This window comes from Pleurodeles waltl, chromosome 4_1 (genome assembly GCF_031143425.1).
Source record: "Pleurodeles waltl isolate 20211129_DDA chromosome 4_1, aPleWal1.hap1.20221129, whole genome shotgun sequence".
In the NCBI taxonomy this organism is placed as follows: Eukaryota; Metazoa; Chordata; class Amphibia; order Caudata; family Salamandridae; genus Pleurodeles; species Pleurodeles waltl.
The window spans coordinates 744,103,485-744,120,025 of record NC_090442.1 but is presented as its reverse complement, the minus strand read 5'-3'; the positions used below and the strand labels follow the sequence as shown (position 1 = coordinate 744,120,025).

The 16,541-nt window shown below is 42.7% G+C and overlaps 1 protein-coding gene across 6 annotated transcripts in view; it reads right to left on the bottom strand.

Annotated features, from left to right (window-relative positions):
• Positions 1 to 16,541, bottom strand: part of LOC138288112 (NACHT, LRR and PYD domains-containing protein 1 homolog) — a 524,384-nt gene that overhangs the window by 134,350 nt on the left and 373,493 nt on the right. The window contains exon 7 of one of the 6 annotated variants that reach the window (XM_069229357.1): positions 9,934 to 10,061. The exons of the other annotated variants lie outside the window; for them this stretch is intronic. Within the exon in view, the coding sequence (XP_069085458.1) occupies positions 9,953 to 10,061 (109 nt within the window). The 3' untranslated portion in view covers positions 9,934 to 9,952. Of the gene's footprint in view, positions 1 to 9,933; positions 10,062 to 16,541 lie in introns of those variants that run through there. 6 annotated transcript variants of the gene reach the window in all.

Sequence of the window (16,541 nt, the reverse complement as noted above, 5' to 3'; positions counted from 1 at the left end):
AGTCGTTTCTCTTCCTTGTCAACATTACTCTGTAAATTTTTCAACTCTAGAGTATTGATCACTCTCAGTGCAAAACCTGTACATGTATTATCTTCTTCCAAAATCAATTCCCACTTCTCTTTGAACGATATACAGTTCAATGCGCAAAATCTTGCGACTTGATCCACATATCCATTTCCTAATGAGATGTAGTCCTGTGATTTTATATGTGCGCTGCATTTCACCATGGCAATTTCCTCAGGTAACTGTATTGCATACAGCAACTCTTCTATTTTCTCACCATTTCTTACTGGCGAACCAGTGGTGGTTAGGAAACCTCATTGTGACCACAATTGACCAAAATCATGAACAATTCCAAATCCATTTTGGCTATCAGTATAGATTGTGACTCTCAGCATTGCAGAAACATGGCATGCTCTAATAAGAGCTACCAACTCTGCTACTTGTGCAGAATACACTCCTGGAAGCCAGGAGGCTTCTAAAGTCCCTGTAAATGTGCACACGGCATATCCTGCTCTCAAAGTTCCTGTACCATCTCTGAGACAAGAACCATCAACAAAGACAATTTGGTCATTTTCTTCCAATCGAGTATCTCTAATGTCAGGTCTTGGTTTAGTGCACAACTCAGTCACCCCAAGACAATTGTGTTCAATGTCTTCCTCTTTTTCAATTTCAGCAATATCACTTGGAAGTAAAGTTGCCGGGTTCAACACTGTACATCTTTTCAATGTTACATTTGGAGCACCTAAAATGCTCATCTCATACCTTGTCAATCTGGCACCAGTCAAGTACTGCGTTTTTGTCCTTGTCAGTAAAATCTCAATAGAGTGAGGGACCATTATCGTCAAGGGATATCCCATCACTACTCCCTCACATTGTGAAAGGCTCTGACCAACTGCGGCTACTGCGCGTAAACAACCTAGTAAGGCTGCAGCAACTGGGTCCAAGGTAGCTGAAAAATATGCTACCGGGCGATGAGCACCTGCATGGACCTAAGTTAAGGCAGACAAAGAACATGCATCACGCTCATGACAAAACAATGTGTATGGCTTTGTGTGATCAGGCATACCTAAAGCTGGAGCTCTGCACAAACTCTCTCTCATCTCAGTGAACGCTTTCATCTGTTCTTCATCTAAGGTTATGGGATCAGTAACACCTTGTGTGTCAACTTCTGCAATGGCTTTGAGATTTCAGCAAAGTTTGGAATCCGCTGTCGACAACAACCTATCATTCCCAGAAACATCCTGACCTCTCTCTGTAGGTCAGAGGACTTCTCTGCAAAATCATTGTAATCCTTTCTCTGGCTATTTTCCTTGACCCTTTCTCAATCCGGTGACCCAAGTACTTTACCATTTTCTGACAGTACTGCAATTTAAATGGTGACACTTTATGGCCAAACTTTCCCAACTGATTCAGCAGGGCAATTGGGTCGTACTTACACTCGTCCCTTGTCTTGGATGCAATCAACAAATCATCAATGTACTGTACCAGAGTCGATTGATACAGTAATTCCAGTGACTCTAGGTTCTTTTTCAGGATCTGATTAAACAAGGATGGTGACTCCGTATACCCTTGAGGAAGCCTGCACCAGCTGTAGACTCTGTCTAGGAATTTGAAACTGAAAAGAAACTGACTATCCTCATGAAGAGGCACAGAAAAGAAAGCTTGTGACAAATCAACTACTGTGAACCACTCTGCATTGCATGGTATTTGAAACATTATTACTGCTGGATTTGGCACTAAGGGACAACACTTGACCACCATGTCGTTCACTTTCCTCAAGTCCTGAACAATTCGTACTTTCCCACATGGCTTCTTCAAACCCATTATCGGTGAATTACATGGGCTGTTCAACACTTCTTTTAAAACTCCCTGCTTTACGAAGTCTCCAATTATCTGCGCCACTTTCATCAACACATCTTGTGCCATGTTGTACTTGGGAAGCTACGAAAACACTACATTCGGCTTCAAGGTGATTTTAATTGGCTCTACTCCCTTGATCAAACCCAATTCTTTACCTGTCAGTAATTTCACATTCTGATTCAGGAGTTGTGTCTTCCTCGTCCTCACTATTTGTCTGAATTTCAATTTAATCCATTAAACAAGAGATTGAACACTGTGTTTTACACAACAAATCCCTTCCCAGTAGGGATGCCGGACTTGAGTCACAAACCACGAACTTGTGTAATCCCTGGAAGTTGCCAATTTCAACTTGTACTGGATCTGTAATCGGATTGATCAATTGTTTATTTGCTACCCCTATCACCTGGACTGTTCTTGCTGAAAGAGGTAAATTTGGCACTTCTGTGCTTCTAACAGTTGAGCGTGTAGCTCCTGTGTCCACCAAGAATGAAATCTTGTGGCCCATTACTTTTCCTTTCACATAGGGTTCTCGCTGATCTACTTCTAAGGAATCTGCAAGCACACATGTCTCCTCGTCTGAACTATCACTCATCCATTTATTTAATTCTCACTGTGTAAAATGAACTGGTGTACTGTGCTACTACTTCTGTCTTGTCTCTGACCCGTGACCTGTGGAGTAAGTATTATCTGTTGCTGTTCCATCGGGCTTAAGGTATCTGCATTTGCTGTAAACGTACCATAGGAACCTGCTGTTGCACTGGTTGCAACTGTGTAATCTGTGCCCTCAGCACTTGCATTTGCTGCATCGGATGGAAATTTTGCATCTGATTCATATTATTCTGAACATTTTGATTAACACCTCTCATTCTGGGCAGTCTGACCTTTTGCATTGTATTGACATCACCATTCTACTGAACAAACCTTCTTGCACCATCAACGGACACTCCCGCTTCCAGTGTCCCACGTTTCCGCAAAGGTGACACAGTAACATCTTCTTCATCCCTTGTACGTCACTTTGAACCACCACAGTATTCAAATCGAGACCACGATTCACATGAATTCCACGTCCCCTACCTCTCATCTGCGGCCGGAACATAGCAGTTCACTGATGTTGTGGTATCTGCTGCTCAAAAGTTCCCTGTACTCCTGTTTGAGCTGCCTTGATTTGCATCACCATCGCCTTCTCCTTTAACTTTTTCTGCTTTAATTCAATCTCATCACTACAGTATTTTGCATACTGCAACAGCTCATCAATCGGCTTTGCTCGCCAACAAATCAAATCACTCTTGATCATCTGACCTACTTCAGGTCTTAGTCCCTCCAGGAATCTGAACACAAAGTGCAACATGTCTTTCGGCTCAATCGTTTCCTTGCCACTGTACTCCTTGAACACTTTTAACAATCTCTCATAATAGGCATGTATCGACTCCTTCACCTCCTGCACTGTCCTGTCAATTCTCTGCCAGTCAATATTTTTAGGCAAAATTCTCATCTTCAGGAACTCAATCACTTTATAATAATACTTCATTACTTCAGGTGATGGTGCACCTGTCGTCCTGTCTCTTTCTGGTTCACTAGTCAGCCAATCTACTGCTCTTTTACACTCGACCCACAAATCAGCTGGAACCACTATCTCTAATAAGTTATTCAGATCTTCCCAAAGACATTTTGAAAGCTGCACGAACCTATCTGTTTGCTGATACCACTCGACTAGTCTCTCCCTCAATTTTAGATAGTCATTTATAAATGACAGAATGTCACTTCTTTGCCAAGGAACGTGAACAAACTGCCCCCCCCCCCCCCCCTGGAATTTCTCTCATCGGCAAAATCTTTACTGGATCCTTATCCTTCTGTACACTCTCAGACCCATCTTGTGAATCTTGTTTCCGTTTATCCTTCTTCTTTGCCCATCTGCCTTCCCACTTTCCTAAGAATGCCCAAAATTGTGCGGTCTGCAGTAACTCTTTGAGGGGTGCCTTCATTCAGGCTGATCTTATGTGCTCAAAATCTTTTGCCTCAAAATCCAATCTATAACTCCTTTTCAAATGCTTTGTTTTCTCAATATCTATGTCATGTTTTTCTGCAGAGTCTGCCAACTTCGGACTGCACTTTGCTCACCTCTTTTGTAATTCTGGGACAAATGTACCTCAATTCTGCTTCAGTATAGGACTCTAACCTATTCACCCCCATTGAACCTTCGACTAGCTCTGTTACTTCAGTGATCAACCTGACACGATCAATCAGCTCTTTCCCTTTGGAAGTATTTTCAGGTGTCTTTAGACTACCTAACCACTCTTTCAGCTGTTGTGCTGTCAGTCCCTGTAACGTAATGTTACTTGCATTCGGTGTGGAAACTTGTATCACTGCTCTTGGAGTCCGTGGAGTCAATAACTTCAGGCTCTGACCTGCACTCGGGCCATTTACTGCATCTGGAAGTGCGACAAGTGGACTGAGATCCAACAAGGACCTTGATCCATCAAAGGTCTGACCCATGGAAGAGACTTCCTGAACTTGCTCACTTATCCCCCTCGTTACTAGGCTCTGGGACATCTCACCCTGTTCTCCTGTAATCGGTTTCTTCTGCGCAAATAATGGTACTCCTGAACCTTCAGTAATTGGCAGCGATATTGCATCTGGACCTACTCTGGAACCATCATTCTGTGGGAGAGCTACTCCCATACTCTGATGCATAACGTGTCCCCATCATTGGTGTAAACCTTGGTATACCCCGTGACCGAGGCAGCATTACCGGAGTCATCACAGTCTGGACCAACGATTATCTCAGAACCACTTGCTCCGTGGGCACCACTAAGTTCAAAGTTATCTCAAGAACTTGTACTTCAGGATAAATCATCTGTATCGGTGGTGGACGCAACTTTGCCTGAACCACTGAAGTAGTCAATACACTAGAGTTGCCCTGTATCTCATTTGAGCTCTGCTCACCATTGACATGTACTGGACTCACTGTCCCCGTGGCCTGTGCTGGGGCTGTTTGAGGAGAAATAGTACTTGGACCCCCCTCATGCACTGCATCTGGTGGAGGTCGGTCCCTCAACGTCTGTGTAATAAGATCCTCTATATCTGAATCCTCTTCTTCTATGTATTTTTTTTTCCTCTTACCCCCAGGTGTACTTTTATCACTTTTGCTTGTCTCATCCTTCCCTTCTGCCTCATCCTCCTCTGTGATAGCAGGGAACAACTTAACATCCTGTAGTGTTGCTGTCCTCCACTTTTTCTGTTCCTAATCCCATCTCCCTTCTGCTAAAGACTTCGATACTCTCCTTATTCTTCTCTGGAATTATATTTCCTGCTGTTGCCTCGCTATCAGCTCCCAAACAGCTAATGCCTCAAATTGTGCCGGTCTCTGAAGCGGTCTCATGTCATACATTGACATTCGTAAATGATCCAAAGTTCTCAAATTAAACATCCCATGCTCAGGAAATGCTAAAGCTCCCTGTTTCTCTGTCAATTTGCACCATTGCTTTAGCCAAAGATGTGGTGCGACACCTCACTCCTCAATTACAATATAAGCCAGAGAATTGTCCGGTGGGGTAGGCTCCCCTACAGTCACTTTAATGTACATATCTCCCTTCAGAGCACTCCCAAATGACTTGAAAAACTTAATCTTGCTTTTGTTGTTTTTATTCGACTCAATAAGGAAATGACTTTTACTCCCAAGACTCCCTTCACCTGCTTTCTCAACCAATTGTCTCTTACGGACGGCTGACAATCCACTTGCGACTCTTCTTACTAACCAACCTATCCCACCGCAGCTCCACTGATGTCACACTCACACATACTGTGGTTGACAAAGTCTTGCGGCTTGTCCTCCTTAACTCAGAACTCTCATAACTAATGCAAAATATTGCGAGCGCTAATCCAAACCAAACTTAAAACAAATCTGCTGATTTAGTACAGGAAAGGTAACACAATCACTTCAAAAACCTTACGGATTTTCACTGATGGCACTTTCGCTCATGCAGCTATTCATCTTTCTCAGTTTCCCAGATTCGCAAGCAAAATTCGACCTGCAAATTTTACTCTCCACCAGTCAAATGGTCTGTCCTGGTGCACATAGGACTCGCCAAATCTCAGTTGAAATTTTCCCTTACTCACTTTAGTTCACACACTGAGTTGTTGACCACGCCCGATCAACCTACTAAACCAGCCAGATTACAACATATATCCAAGTGTCTCCTACACTTGTCAATATACTCCAGAGTCTTAGACCACGCAGGGTCCGTACATCACCAACAACCATGTGGACAATTTTTTAGCACAAAGCGCCACACACATATGAAGTTCAACGACTTCCCTACTCTCATACTGCGGAGTACGCACATTCCTACTAAACCTCAACTGTAGAGTATGCACTCTGTCTAACATTGTAATGTGGTCCATCAAGAAGATTTTAATTTGTTCATTTTCTTATGCCTCCGATAAGAACACCAGCTACTCCATATGAGAAATAGCCACTTCAAATGAGAATACAGCCGACATGTGTTTCGTCAATAAGACTTTCTCAAGGCCAAGGATATAATCTTCTGAGCCCGGTAAATGTTTTCTCTGTAAGTTTCCTATATATTAAAACCCAATACATCATAAATGCAAAGCATATAGTATGCTGTGAAACCGCCAACCTTAATAAGTTGTGGATGTCCGTTATTAGAAATTATTTCAAGAAATTAGTAAGGTGATGAACAAATTGAAATCTTCTTGATGGACCACATTACAGTGTTATACGTTTCTGTATAAATATAAGATGGACTGAACCTTATGGACTTTTTGGTGTGCCTTGGTACATTGTTGTTTTTAACTTGGGTTGTTCTTCAACCAACATTTATGCACCTGAAGTGGTTGGGTGTGGTACCGTTTGGCACCCTTGATACATTGCAGCACAGCATATGACTAATTTTGTTACTGAAGGAAGTGCAAACCATTTAGCGCAGCCACTATTGTTTGTATAATATAGTACACATCAGTTTTAGCACACTATCTGAGACACATGTGAAGAAAACTGGTTAAAAATATACAATGGAAAAAGAAGCAAGACTAATGCTATATTTGCCACTAGAGCCGAAGACGATTCAATGGCCCGTCTTCTGATTACCACAATACATTCACTTCTTCCTGGTCTTATATTGGATGCCTCCTCAATGTGATGAGGTGTTACAACAGCAAACTGCTTGAATGGTCTGCATTGGGCACATCACTTGTAGCAGCTATTGTAAACTACTTTTAGAAAGCCATGAAAAGACTATATAGCAGTCAGAATAGCTCTCAGAATCCTTGCACTCTCATGCGCTTTGCTGCACTTACATCGCATATCCCACTTATTTCCTACCTATATGCTACTGCCCAGAGATTAATTATTTATGGCGCATGGACTCTTTTTCTTTTCACCATTCACAAATGATAAATTCACAGCAAGAAAGAAATGCACTTGTTGCCTCACGCATGGATGTGAATTCACCAAAATGCCAGAGGTAGCGGAAGTGAGACCTCAAAACTCCCCATAGACTCAATGACATCACCGGAAGTGACATCATATGATCTGACACTGAATCTTCCCAGGAAGTGATTTTGCACGACCTTAATCCTGATGCCATCACAATAACTGACTATGCTGACACTAAGACATTCTTAAGTGCACAATTATACAATGGCACAAGTTACTAACATAGATAAATGTTCATTTTGTATACTACATACATGGTAAGAACATTACCTTTTTATTTTTTTATTGTACAAAAAAGTATGTGTTTGTTGGAAGCGGAAAATACAGTACCACAAAAACACAAAAACACTGGGAAGGCAAATTACTTATACCTCAAACACATGATTTAATAGTGTCCCTAGTATAAACCTTAAGTGCAAAATGTATTGTAAAATTACAGAGACACAAAACATTTAAAAAACGTTCTAAATATTATTGTAGACCAATGTGTATAATGGTTTTGGCAAAATTATTTCTTAGCATTGTTAATGCATTTTGTTTAGCATTGCTTGTCTATTCAAGCACATACATTTTCTATATGTTTATATCTTGTATAAATATGTGTATTTTTTATTCCATTTTAAAGTTTCACTCAACTGCTGCACATCTATTTGTGCTTGCTGCCGGAGCTGCAGAAGGAAAACAGTGCACATCATAGCACTTTTTACCTCCTGCTCTGTTCTTGGCATTGCCTTTGCCACCTTCGAGGCCAAGGGTCACAAAGGTAGTACCAGGGCCTTAAGAGGCAAGCCACGAGTCACATCTACGACCTCTAGAGACCCCTAAATTATATCTATGGTCTGGCATTTCCATGCTCCCTCTCATTGTGGCAGTACAGGGAAATGTCTCTGAGGGTAGTGTAAAAGAATAATTGCCAGGGTATCAAGCTTTGCTCAGAAGCAATAGTGGGTGCTCTTGAATGTCTGCATGCCGCATACCAAGGCTACATAGTCTTGATTGCATCTCATGCCTCTTCTATCCACACCAGAAGCTGTCCGCCCATTTAACTCACTTTGGGAAACATCCGGAACAATGACTCCTAAACCACGAAGTCGTGGAAAATGAAAGTGAAACAACGGTTTCGTTTTCCACGACTTCCTTTTTTTTGGGCCTTAACCACGCATGTGTGAACCACGTACATGCGTGGTTAAGGCACAGAAGAAGGGCTGGGGCTGTTTTTTGGGGGGGTGGGGTGGTGTGGGGGCTCAGGGTGATTAGGGTTCAGGGTTTAGTTTTTAGGGGTGAGTTGGGGTGCTTTAGGTTTTAGGGGCGGGGTGGGGACTCAGGTATTTTTAGTTTTTGGGGATGGGGTGGGGTGCTTGGGGTGATTAGGGTTTGGGGGAGGCTGGTCAAGGTGTAGGTTTTAGGGGTGGGTTGGGTGCTTTAGGTTTTAGGGAAGGGGGTTGGAGTTGTGGTAATTTTGGGGGTGGGGGGTTAGGGTGGTTTTGGGGGTGGGGGTCGTGGTAATTGTTAGGGGTGAGGGGCTAGGGGGGAAGCATGCTGGAACCATGCATGCTGATCAGTAATGCCTTTACTAGGAATGCCTTTACAACGAAAAATTGTTGTAAAGGCATTCGTGGTAAAGGCATTAGTGATACCAACAAGTTTGTTGTTCCGAACACGTTGAGCCATGGGTGCTTGAAGCACTCATGGTTTTTCAACACATAACCCTCACTTTTGTTTTACTGTCTTTCTCTTCCTCCTTCTTTGCCCTTTGTGTGTATTTCACTCAACCTGCCTTTGGTCGAAGTTTGATGTGGAAAAGTAGGTGCTGCTCTCCAAAAATGAGTGCTGGTGGGCTCTGCCTGCACCCACTTGCTCAAATTAAGGACTGTCTGTGGGGCACCTGTGAGAGAAGTCAGTTAAAATTATGCATCCTGGCCTGCCTGATGATGCTGGAATGAGGTAGCCTTTGAGGGCAGAAGGCATAAACAAGGGGAAGGAAGGAAACTGGAGGGGAAAAGAGAAAACCCCAAAGAATAGGTGCAGAGTTATTTCCCTCTCATGAATGTGTGTGTGCCTTTGGCAATTTAAGGGCATATTTATAAGCCCCTAGTGCCACCTTTCGCCACATTAGCGTTATTTTCTTTTATGCTAATGTGGCCCAGCAAGGACAAAATCCTAGCGCCGTACTTACAAAACGCATGCATTGCGCCACTTTGTAACCCTTTGCGCGACATTATGTCTGTGCCAGGCATTCTATATACTAAGGGGGCATTCCCCAGGTTAGGGGGACCAAAGAAATGGCACAAGGAAATCTAAGAGATTTTAACTGGCGTTAAAAGGGGGCTTCCATTAATTAAAATGGACCCCTATGTACTCTGCAGGATTAAAAACAATATTTTGGTGATACTCCTGCAGAGTGCAACAATAACATCATGAAAAATGATGCTATTGCCCCCTACCCTGCGCCATGGTGCACCGTATTTTAAATACAGTTCACACATGGTGGTGGTAGGGGGTGCTAAGGGGCACAGGGAAATTGGTGCTGCACTCGGAGCAGTGCCACTTTCCATAAATCTGCCCCTTAGTGTGCAGCAATAGAGTTGGCCCTCCCATGCATACATGCTTACGTCTTGGTGATGAAGGTGATTAATAGTCCTTCTTTGATTTTTCTATTGGGATATTGTTATGTTCGTGTTTATGTCCATTGCGCGCGTCTGTCTCTGCTTCTCTGCCGCATTCTAGGATGGATGGAAATCTGGGACAGAGGAGAGAAGAGGACGCTTATCAAGCTGGTGGTTGCTCTGTTATTCAATACTTGAAATAAAGTATTTCATTAGTTCAGTGTTGTGGACTTACATTATAATACTGGCAACGAGGATAGGATGGAAGTGGATGAAGGGTTGCAAGTACACTGAATTATAGGGTGACCAGATTTTGAAAACCAAAATCAGGACATTTCACAAACATAGGAACAGAACTACAATTTTCTAGAGCCTAAAGGATACAGAATCAATTAATTGACAGTGCTCACCAACATAGGAAACATAGACAGTGAGGCACTGAGGGATATTAAATGCTAATTTTACATACTAGGCATCTTTTTTATCTAAAATTATGTTGGCTTATGACCTGCTAACTAATTCTGCACTGGATTACATGAAAACCTGCCTCCCTCTGTGTTTGGTTGAACCCTGCTTGAAAACCAGGGCATGTGTTAAATTTGCTGACATTTTCTATAACAGATGGTGAAAAACCTGGACTTTTCTGACAAAGCTTGTATGTGTTGTCACCCTATTAAATGGTGAAGGATCATTATTTGGTATCATTTTAGAAAGTCTTCCTTCAATTCATGTGGGCCATTTTGTACTTACTGTTCTCTCTCTTTCATCTGAAAATGAAATAAACAGGGTTCTCTGATTGCCTTAAATGCATTGATTGACTCCTAAGAATGACACATGCGTTCCCTCCTCTAAAAATATATTCACTTTTCGCTATCTACCTGCAAGCCCAGTCCTGTCCAAGTCGAGAGTAGCCACTGGAGAAGAAAGGGTGGCAGCACTTTATTTCTGTTCTCTGACTACTTACTGCCGAGGTAAGAGTGCTTCTGCTGAACCCCATTTGTAAAACAAATCCTGGGCAGTGTACCAGTCAATCAAAGTACAAATTAAACACTCCTTATCACCTATCCAATAGAAGAGTTCACAGCTGGGGACTGCTGAGTTCTATAACTACAAAGTGCTAAGACCTATTCAGTGACCAATGTGTTATAGAAGATTAAACAACAGACCACACTTCTGTGGGAATTCCTGTGGCAAACTGTGAATTCACTGCATCATTGAGTGACCTTGGGTTATGTGCTTCTGCTGGCTGGGGCTACTCAGTATAGTGTTTTGGCTTCTGTTAAGCATCACTCCCTGAGCACATTTGAGACCCCCCTCATGTTTAGGAAGAGTGGTGGGAGGAGGGGGGCAGAAGGCATTTGTGTTAACAAAGACATATGCTCTTCAGGGCCACTCTGTGCTGATGTGTGCTGCACAGGCCACAAGATCTCCATGCCTGCCATCAATTTTTAATTTGTCAATACTTAATAATGTCCATCTGTTGACTGTATGAATAAAGGTAGCTGCTACCCTTTTATTTTGTGTTTGATTCAAATGCAGGGGATGCATTGTGGGTACAGTCAGTTCTCTGCGGTTAGTAGGTCAATTTGCCTGCTCTCAGATTTTGCCCTGATCGGGCCTCTTCATTTCTTTGCCTTTCTTATGTGCAGTGCAGGCCTGCTAGGGTGGGCTCTGGTGACAGCAGGAGGCCACAGCAGCTTTGGGGCTGTGGGCCTCATTGCTCTTCTCTCTGTCTCACCAGTGCTGTTCACTGGGCTGGGTGCAGTGCAGGAGGACAGCCACTATGTGGCACTGTGGTTTCATTCCCTTGAGGCCACGCAGTGCTTCGCTGACACCGCAGGCCACTTGGAATGCTGATGTGGTTGCGGAGTGGATTGCGTGCTGCTGGGGCAAACCTTTCTTCTTCCTGCACCCCAGGTAAGTGCAGTTTTCTTCTTTTTTTCTTCATTCAGCCTCGCAGTGGGAAGGCAGGCGACAAGCACTATACGATTAAGAAATCAGGCACACAACTTTCATTTAATCCAAATAGTGTAAAGCGTTTCTTTGTTCCACTTGGTATTTCTTTGTGACTCCACATTCAGCCTAGCCAACACGTGTTTTGTCCGGGACAATTACCCACGTATTTTTCAAGGCTTGTTAAGGCTGTGAACAATAATCATAAATAGTAAGAATCTCTCAATAATTCAATATTTGTTCAGTCAGTAAGGTCACACTATATCAGTTAGTGCCTTTCAATTCAAACGTGGAAACCTGCCGAAATTATATTCCTGGTATATAACCATATTGGTTACTCAAACATTATACCTTGTCATGCTTCATATGTGGGTTATCATAAATGTAAATCATAAGTATATGATACTGTGAATACCCCCAATTGTTTTTTTTTGTTTGTTTTATTGTTTGTGATAATAAATATAAAGTGGATATGATAGAATGCATGCACACACATGTGAAAAGTCCAATCTATACCATATAACCCTGTAACCATTAAGAAAAGTACTTCCCTGTACCTTATATATGAGCTCCCTTGGAGTATTTACTCTCGTAGATTCTAGTCAACTATGGTACTGAAGCTTCTATATCAAAAGGAAATATAAAAGTTTTTAAACAGAAAGAAAAATTCATCCCAAATGACCCGTGCGGTAAACCGTGTTGTAACCTCTTACCCAATTGAGTTCCCCTTTGTTTGGAGGATCCAGATATGAATATCTTGTACATTAATCAAACAAACGCCCTGAAAACATCAGATGCTGTATAAATTGTTGGTTCAAATAGCTATCTAAATTGAAGCACAATCTATAATTTGGCTCCAATAATCCACTCTCCGGCCTCTTTATTGATATTGATTTCTGTCCCCGCGAGTACACTAGCATGCCATAAGTCCTCAACATTGCAAGTACGCCATTGTGCCGTAATTGACTCTGCCTGTTAGGACTACTATAACAACTTTATCGAAAACAGAATATCGTTGCAAAAAACTAAGGGCCATATTTATACTCCGTTTGCGCCGAAATTGCGTCGTTTTTTTTGACGCAAAACTAACGCCAACTAACGCCATATTTATACTATGGCGTTAGAGGCGAATAGCGCCAAAGTTCCCGGAATGTGCGTCATTTTTTAGCGTGAACCCCTTCCTTGCGTTAATGATATGCAAGGGAGGCGTTCCCGTCTAAAAAATGACTCCCAGGCCTTTACGTGGTATTTATACTCCCGGGCAAAAGAGACGCCCGGGAGTTGGCGTGGCTAAAAACGGCGCATTTGCGCCACTTTTTAACGCCTGCTCAGGGCAGGCGTTAAGGGGCCTGTGGGCTCAAAATGAGCCCACAGGTGCCCTCCCATGCCCCCAGGGACCCCCCCTGCCACCCTTGCCCACCCCAGGAGGACCCCCAAGGATGGAGGGACCCACCCCAGGGACATTCAGGTAAGTTCAGGTAAGTATAATTTTTTATTTTTTATATTTTTTTTTGGTGGCATAGGGGGGCCTTATTTGTGCCCCCCTACATGCCACTATGCCCAATGACCATGCCCAGGGGACAGAAGTCCCCTGGGCATGGCCATTGGGCAAGGGGGCATGACTCCTATCTTTACAATGATAGGAGTCATGTTGATGGGGGATGGGCGTCGAAAATAAATGGCGCAAGTCGGGTTAAGACGATTTTTTCGACGTAACCTGACTTGCCCCATTTTAAGACGCCCATGCGCCATTTTCCCCCTACGCCGGCGCTGTCTGGTCTACGTGGTTTTTTCCCACGCAAACCAGGCAGCGCCGGTCTGATTGCGCCGTCTAACGCCATTCCATAAATACGGCGCCCGCATGGCGCTTCAGAATGGCGTTAGACGGCGCAAAACTTTTTGACGCTAAACTGCGTTAGCACAGTTTAGCGTCAAAAAGTATAAATATGGGCCTAAGGGCCATATTTATACTCCGTTTGCGCCGAAATTGCGTCGTTTTTTTTGACGCAATTTCGACGCAAAACTAACGCCAACTAACGCCATATTTATACTATGGCGTTAGAGGCGAATAGCGCCAAAGTTCCCGGAATGTGCGTCATTTTTTAGCGTGAACCCCTTCCTTGCGTTAATGATATGCAAGGGAGGCGTTCCCGTCTAAAAAATGACTCCCAGGCCTTTACGTGGTATTTATACTCCCGGGCAAAAGAGACGCCCGGGAGTTGGCGTGGCTAAAAACGGCGCATTTGCGCCACTTTTTAACGCCTGCTCAGGGCAGGCGTTAAGGGGCCTGTGGGCTCAAAATGAGCCCACAGGTGCCCTCCCATGCCCCCAGGGACCCCCCCTGCCACCCTTGCCCACCCCAGGAGGACCCCCAAGGATGGAGGGACCCACCCCAGGGACATTCAGGTAAGTTCAGGTAAGTATAATTTTTTATTTTTTATATTTTTTTTTGGTGGCATAGGGGGGCCTTATTTGTGCCCCCCTACATGCCACTATGCCCAATGACCATGCCCAGGGGACAGAAGTCCCCTGGGCATGGCCATTGGGCAAGGGGGCATGACTCCTATCTTTACAATGATAGGAGTCATGTTGATGGGGGATGGGCGTCGAAAATAAATGGCGCAAGTCGGGTTAAGACGATTTTTTCGACGTAACCTGACTTGCCCCATTTTAAGACGCCCATGCGCCATTTTCCCCCTACGCCGGCGCTGTCTGGTCTACGTGGTTTTTTCCCACGCAAACCAGGCAGCGCCGGTCTGATTGCGCCGTCTAACGCCATTCCATAAATACGGCGCCCGCATGGCGCTTCAGAATGGCGTTAGACGGCGCAAAACTTTTTGACGCTAAACTGCGTTAGCGCAGTTTAGCGTCAAAAAGTATAAATATGGGCCTAAAAACGGAATGAAGATGAAAGTGCAAGTCCGTCCTGTGAATGTTAAAGCGCCATCTTGAAACATATGTTTCATCTTATTGAGGTGATAATTTATAGCGACAAATGTTGATACTGTGCACACACGCGTGTGCCAATATACCGTGGTCGATATAAATTATTCAGTTCACTCAAAAATCAATGTTAAAGGATGAAATTGTTTTAGAATCTTGAGCAAACTGAGGAAACTAATGCGGATCATGAAAAGTCTTTAGGTTTGATTCAAATTCACATGTGTGTGTGTGTAAATATCAAATAACACAATAATTATAAATTCTTAAGATTCTCAAACCACATTTATCATTGAAACTATTGCATTCACCACCCAAAAAAAAATATATATATGTATTAATCACCACCCAGAAAATATTCCAACTCATGATCAGTATTCAATCCTTTCTCTACCGCATTTAAGTGCATGATCCATATAGATTCTCTTCTCCTGAGGTGTAACTCTCTATTTCCACCTCTAGGATTTTTGGTAACATGTTCAATTCCAAAGAATTTAAATTCCTTATTTATATTTTGTAAAGGACATGTCTCCGTGTGTTGTGAGATGGGGTAACGTTCATCGTTCTGTCTTATGGCCCTCCAATGTTCTGCAATTCTTATTTTCAGAGGGTGAATGGTACTTCCAACATATATTTTGTTACATTTACATGTTATAATGTATATCACAAAACTCGTGATACAATTAATGTAAGTTTGTATATTGTACTTTTGACCATTGTCCACACTGACGTCTTTTTTAGCATGCCAAGTCCATCTACAGATGCCACATCCAGAACAACAAGAAAAATGAAAAACCTTGCTAAAGGAGCACAGAAATCAATATCAATAAAGAGGCCGGTGAGTGGATTATCGGAGCCAAATTATAGATTGAGCTTCAATTTAGATAGTTATTTGAACCAAAAATGTATACAGCATCTGATCTTTTCGGGACGTTTGTTTGATTAACGTACAAGATATTCATATCTGGATCCTCCCAACGAAGGGGAACACAATTGGGTAATAGGTTACAACACGGTTTACCTCACAGGTCATTTGGGATGATTTTTTCTTTCAGTTTAAAAACTTTTATATTTCCTCGTGATAGAAGCTTCAGTACCATATTTTACTATAATCTACTAGAGTAAATACTCTAAGGGAGCTCATATATAAGGTACAGGGCAGTACTTTTCTTAATGGTCACAGAGTTATAAGGTATAGATTGGACTTTTCACATGTGTGTGCATGCATACTATCATATCCAATTTATATTTATTATCACAAAAAAAAGAAAAAAAACAATTGGTGATATTCACAGTATCATGTATTTATGATTTACGTTTATGGCAACTCACATATGAAGCATGGCAAGGTATAATGTTTTGAGTAGCCAATATGGTTATATAACCGGAACATACTTTCGGCAGGTTTCCACGTTTTAATTGAAAGGCACTAACTGATATATTGTGACCTTACTGACTGAACAAATATTGAGAGATTCTTGCTTTTTATGACTATTGATCCAGTGGATGGCTCCATGGCCTAGATATCCTTCATTATTCATGTCTCCCAATGTCAAGAGAGGGCTAAATCCACATCTGGTTAAACAAGTACTTCCCAATTCGGGTGAGAGGCATATGGCATCTCACATCCAGGGCCAAAAGGTGATGGGAGGAATGCTTGCAAGTAGTCTAATCCACTGGTAGCATACCAACCCATCATTTTTCTTCCACTGTGCCACTCT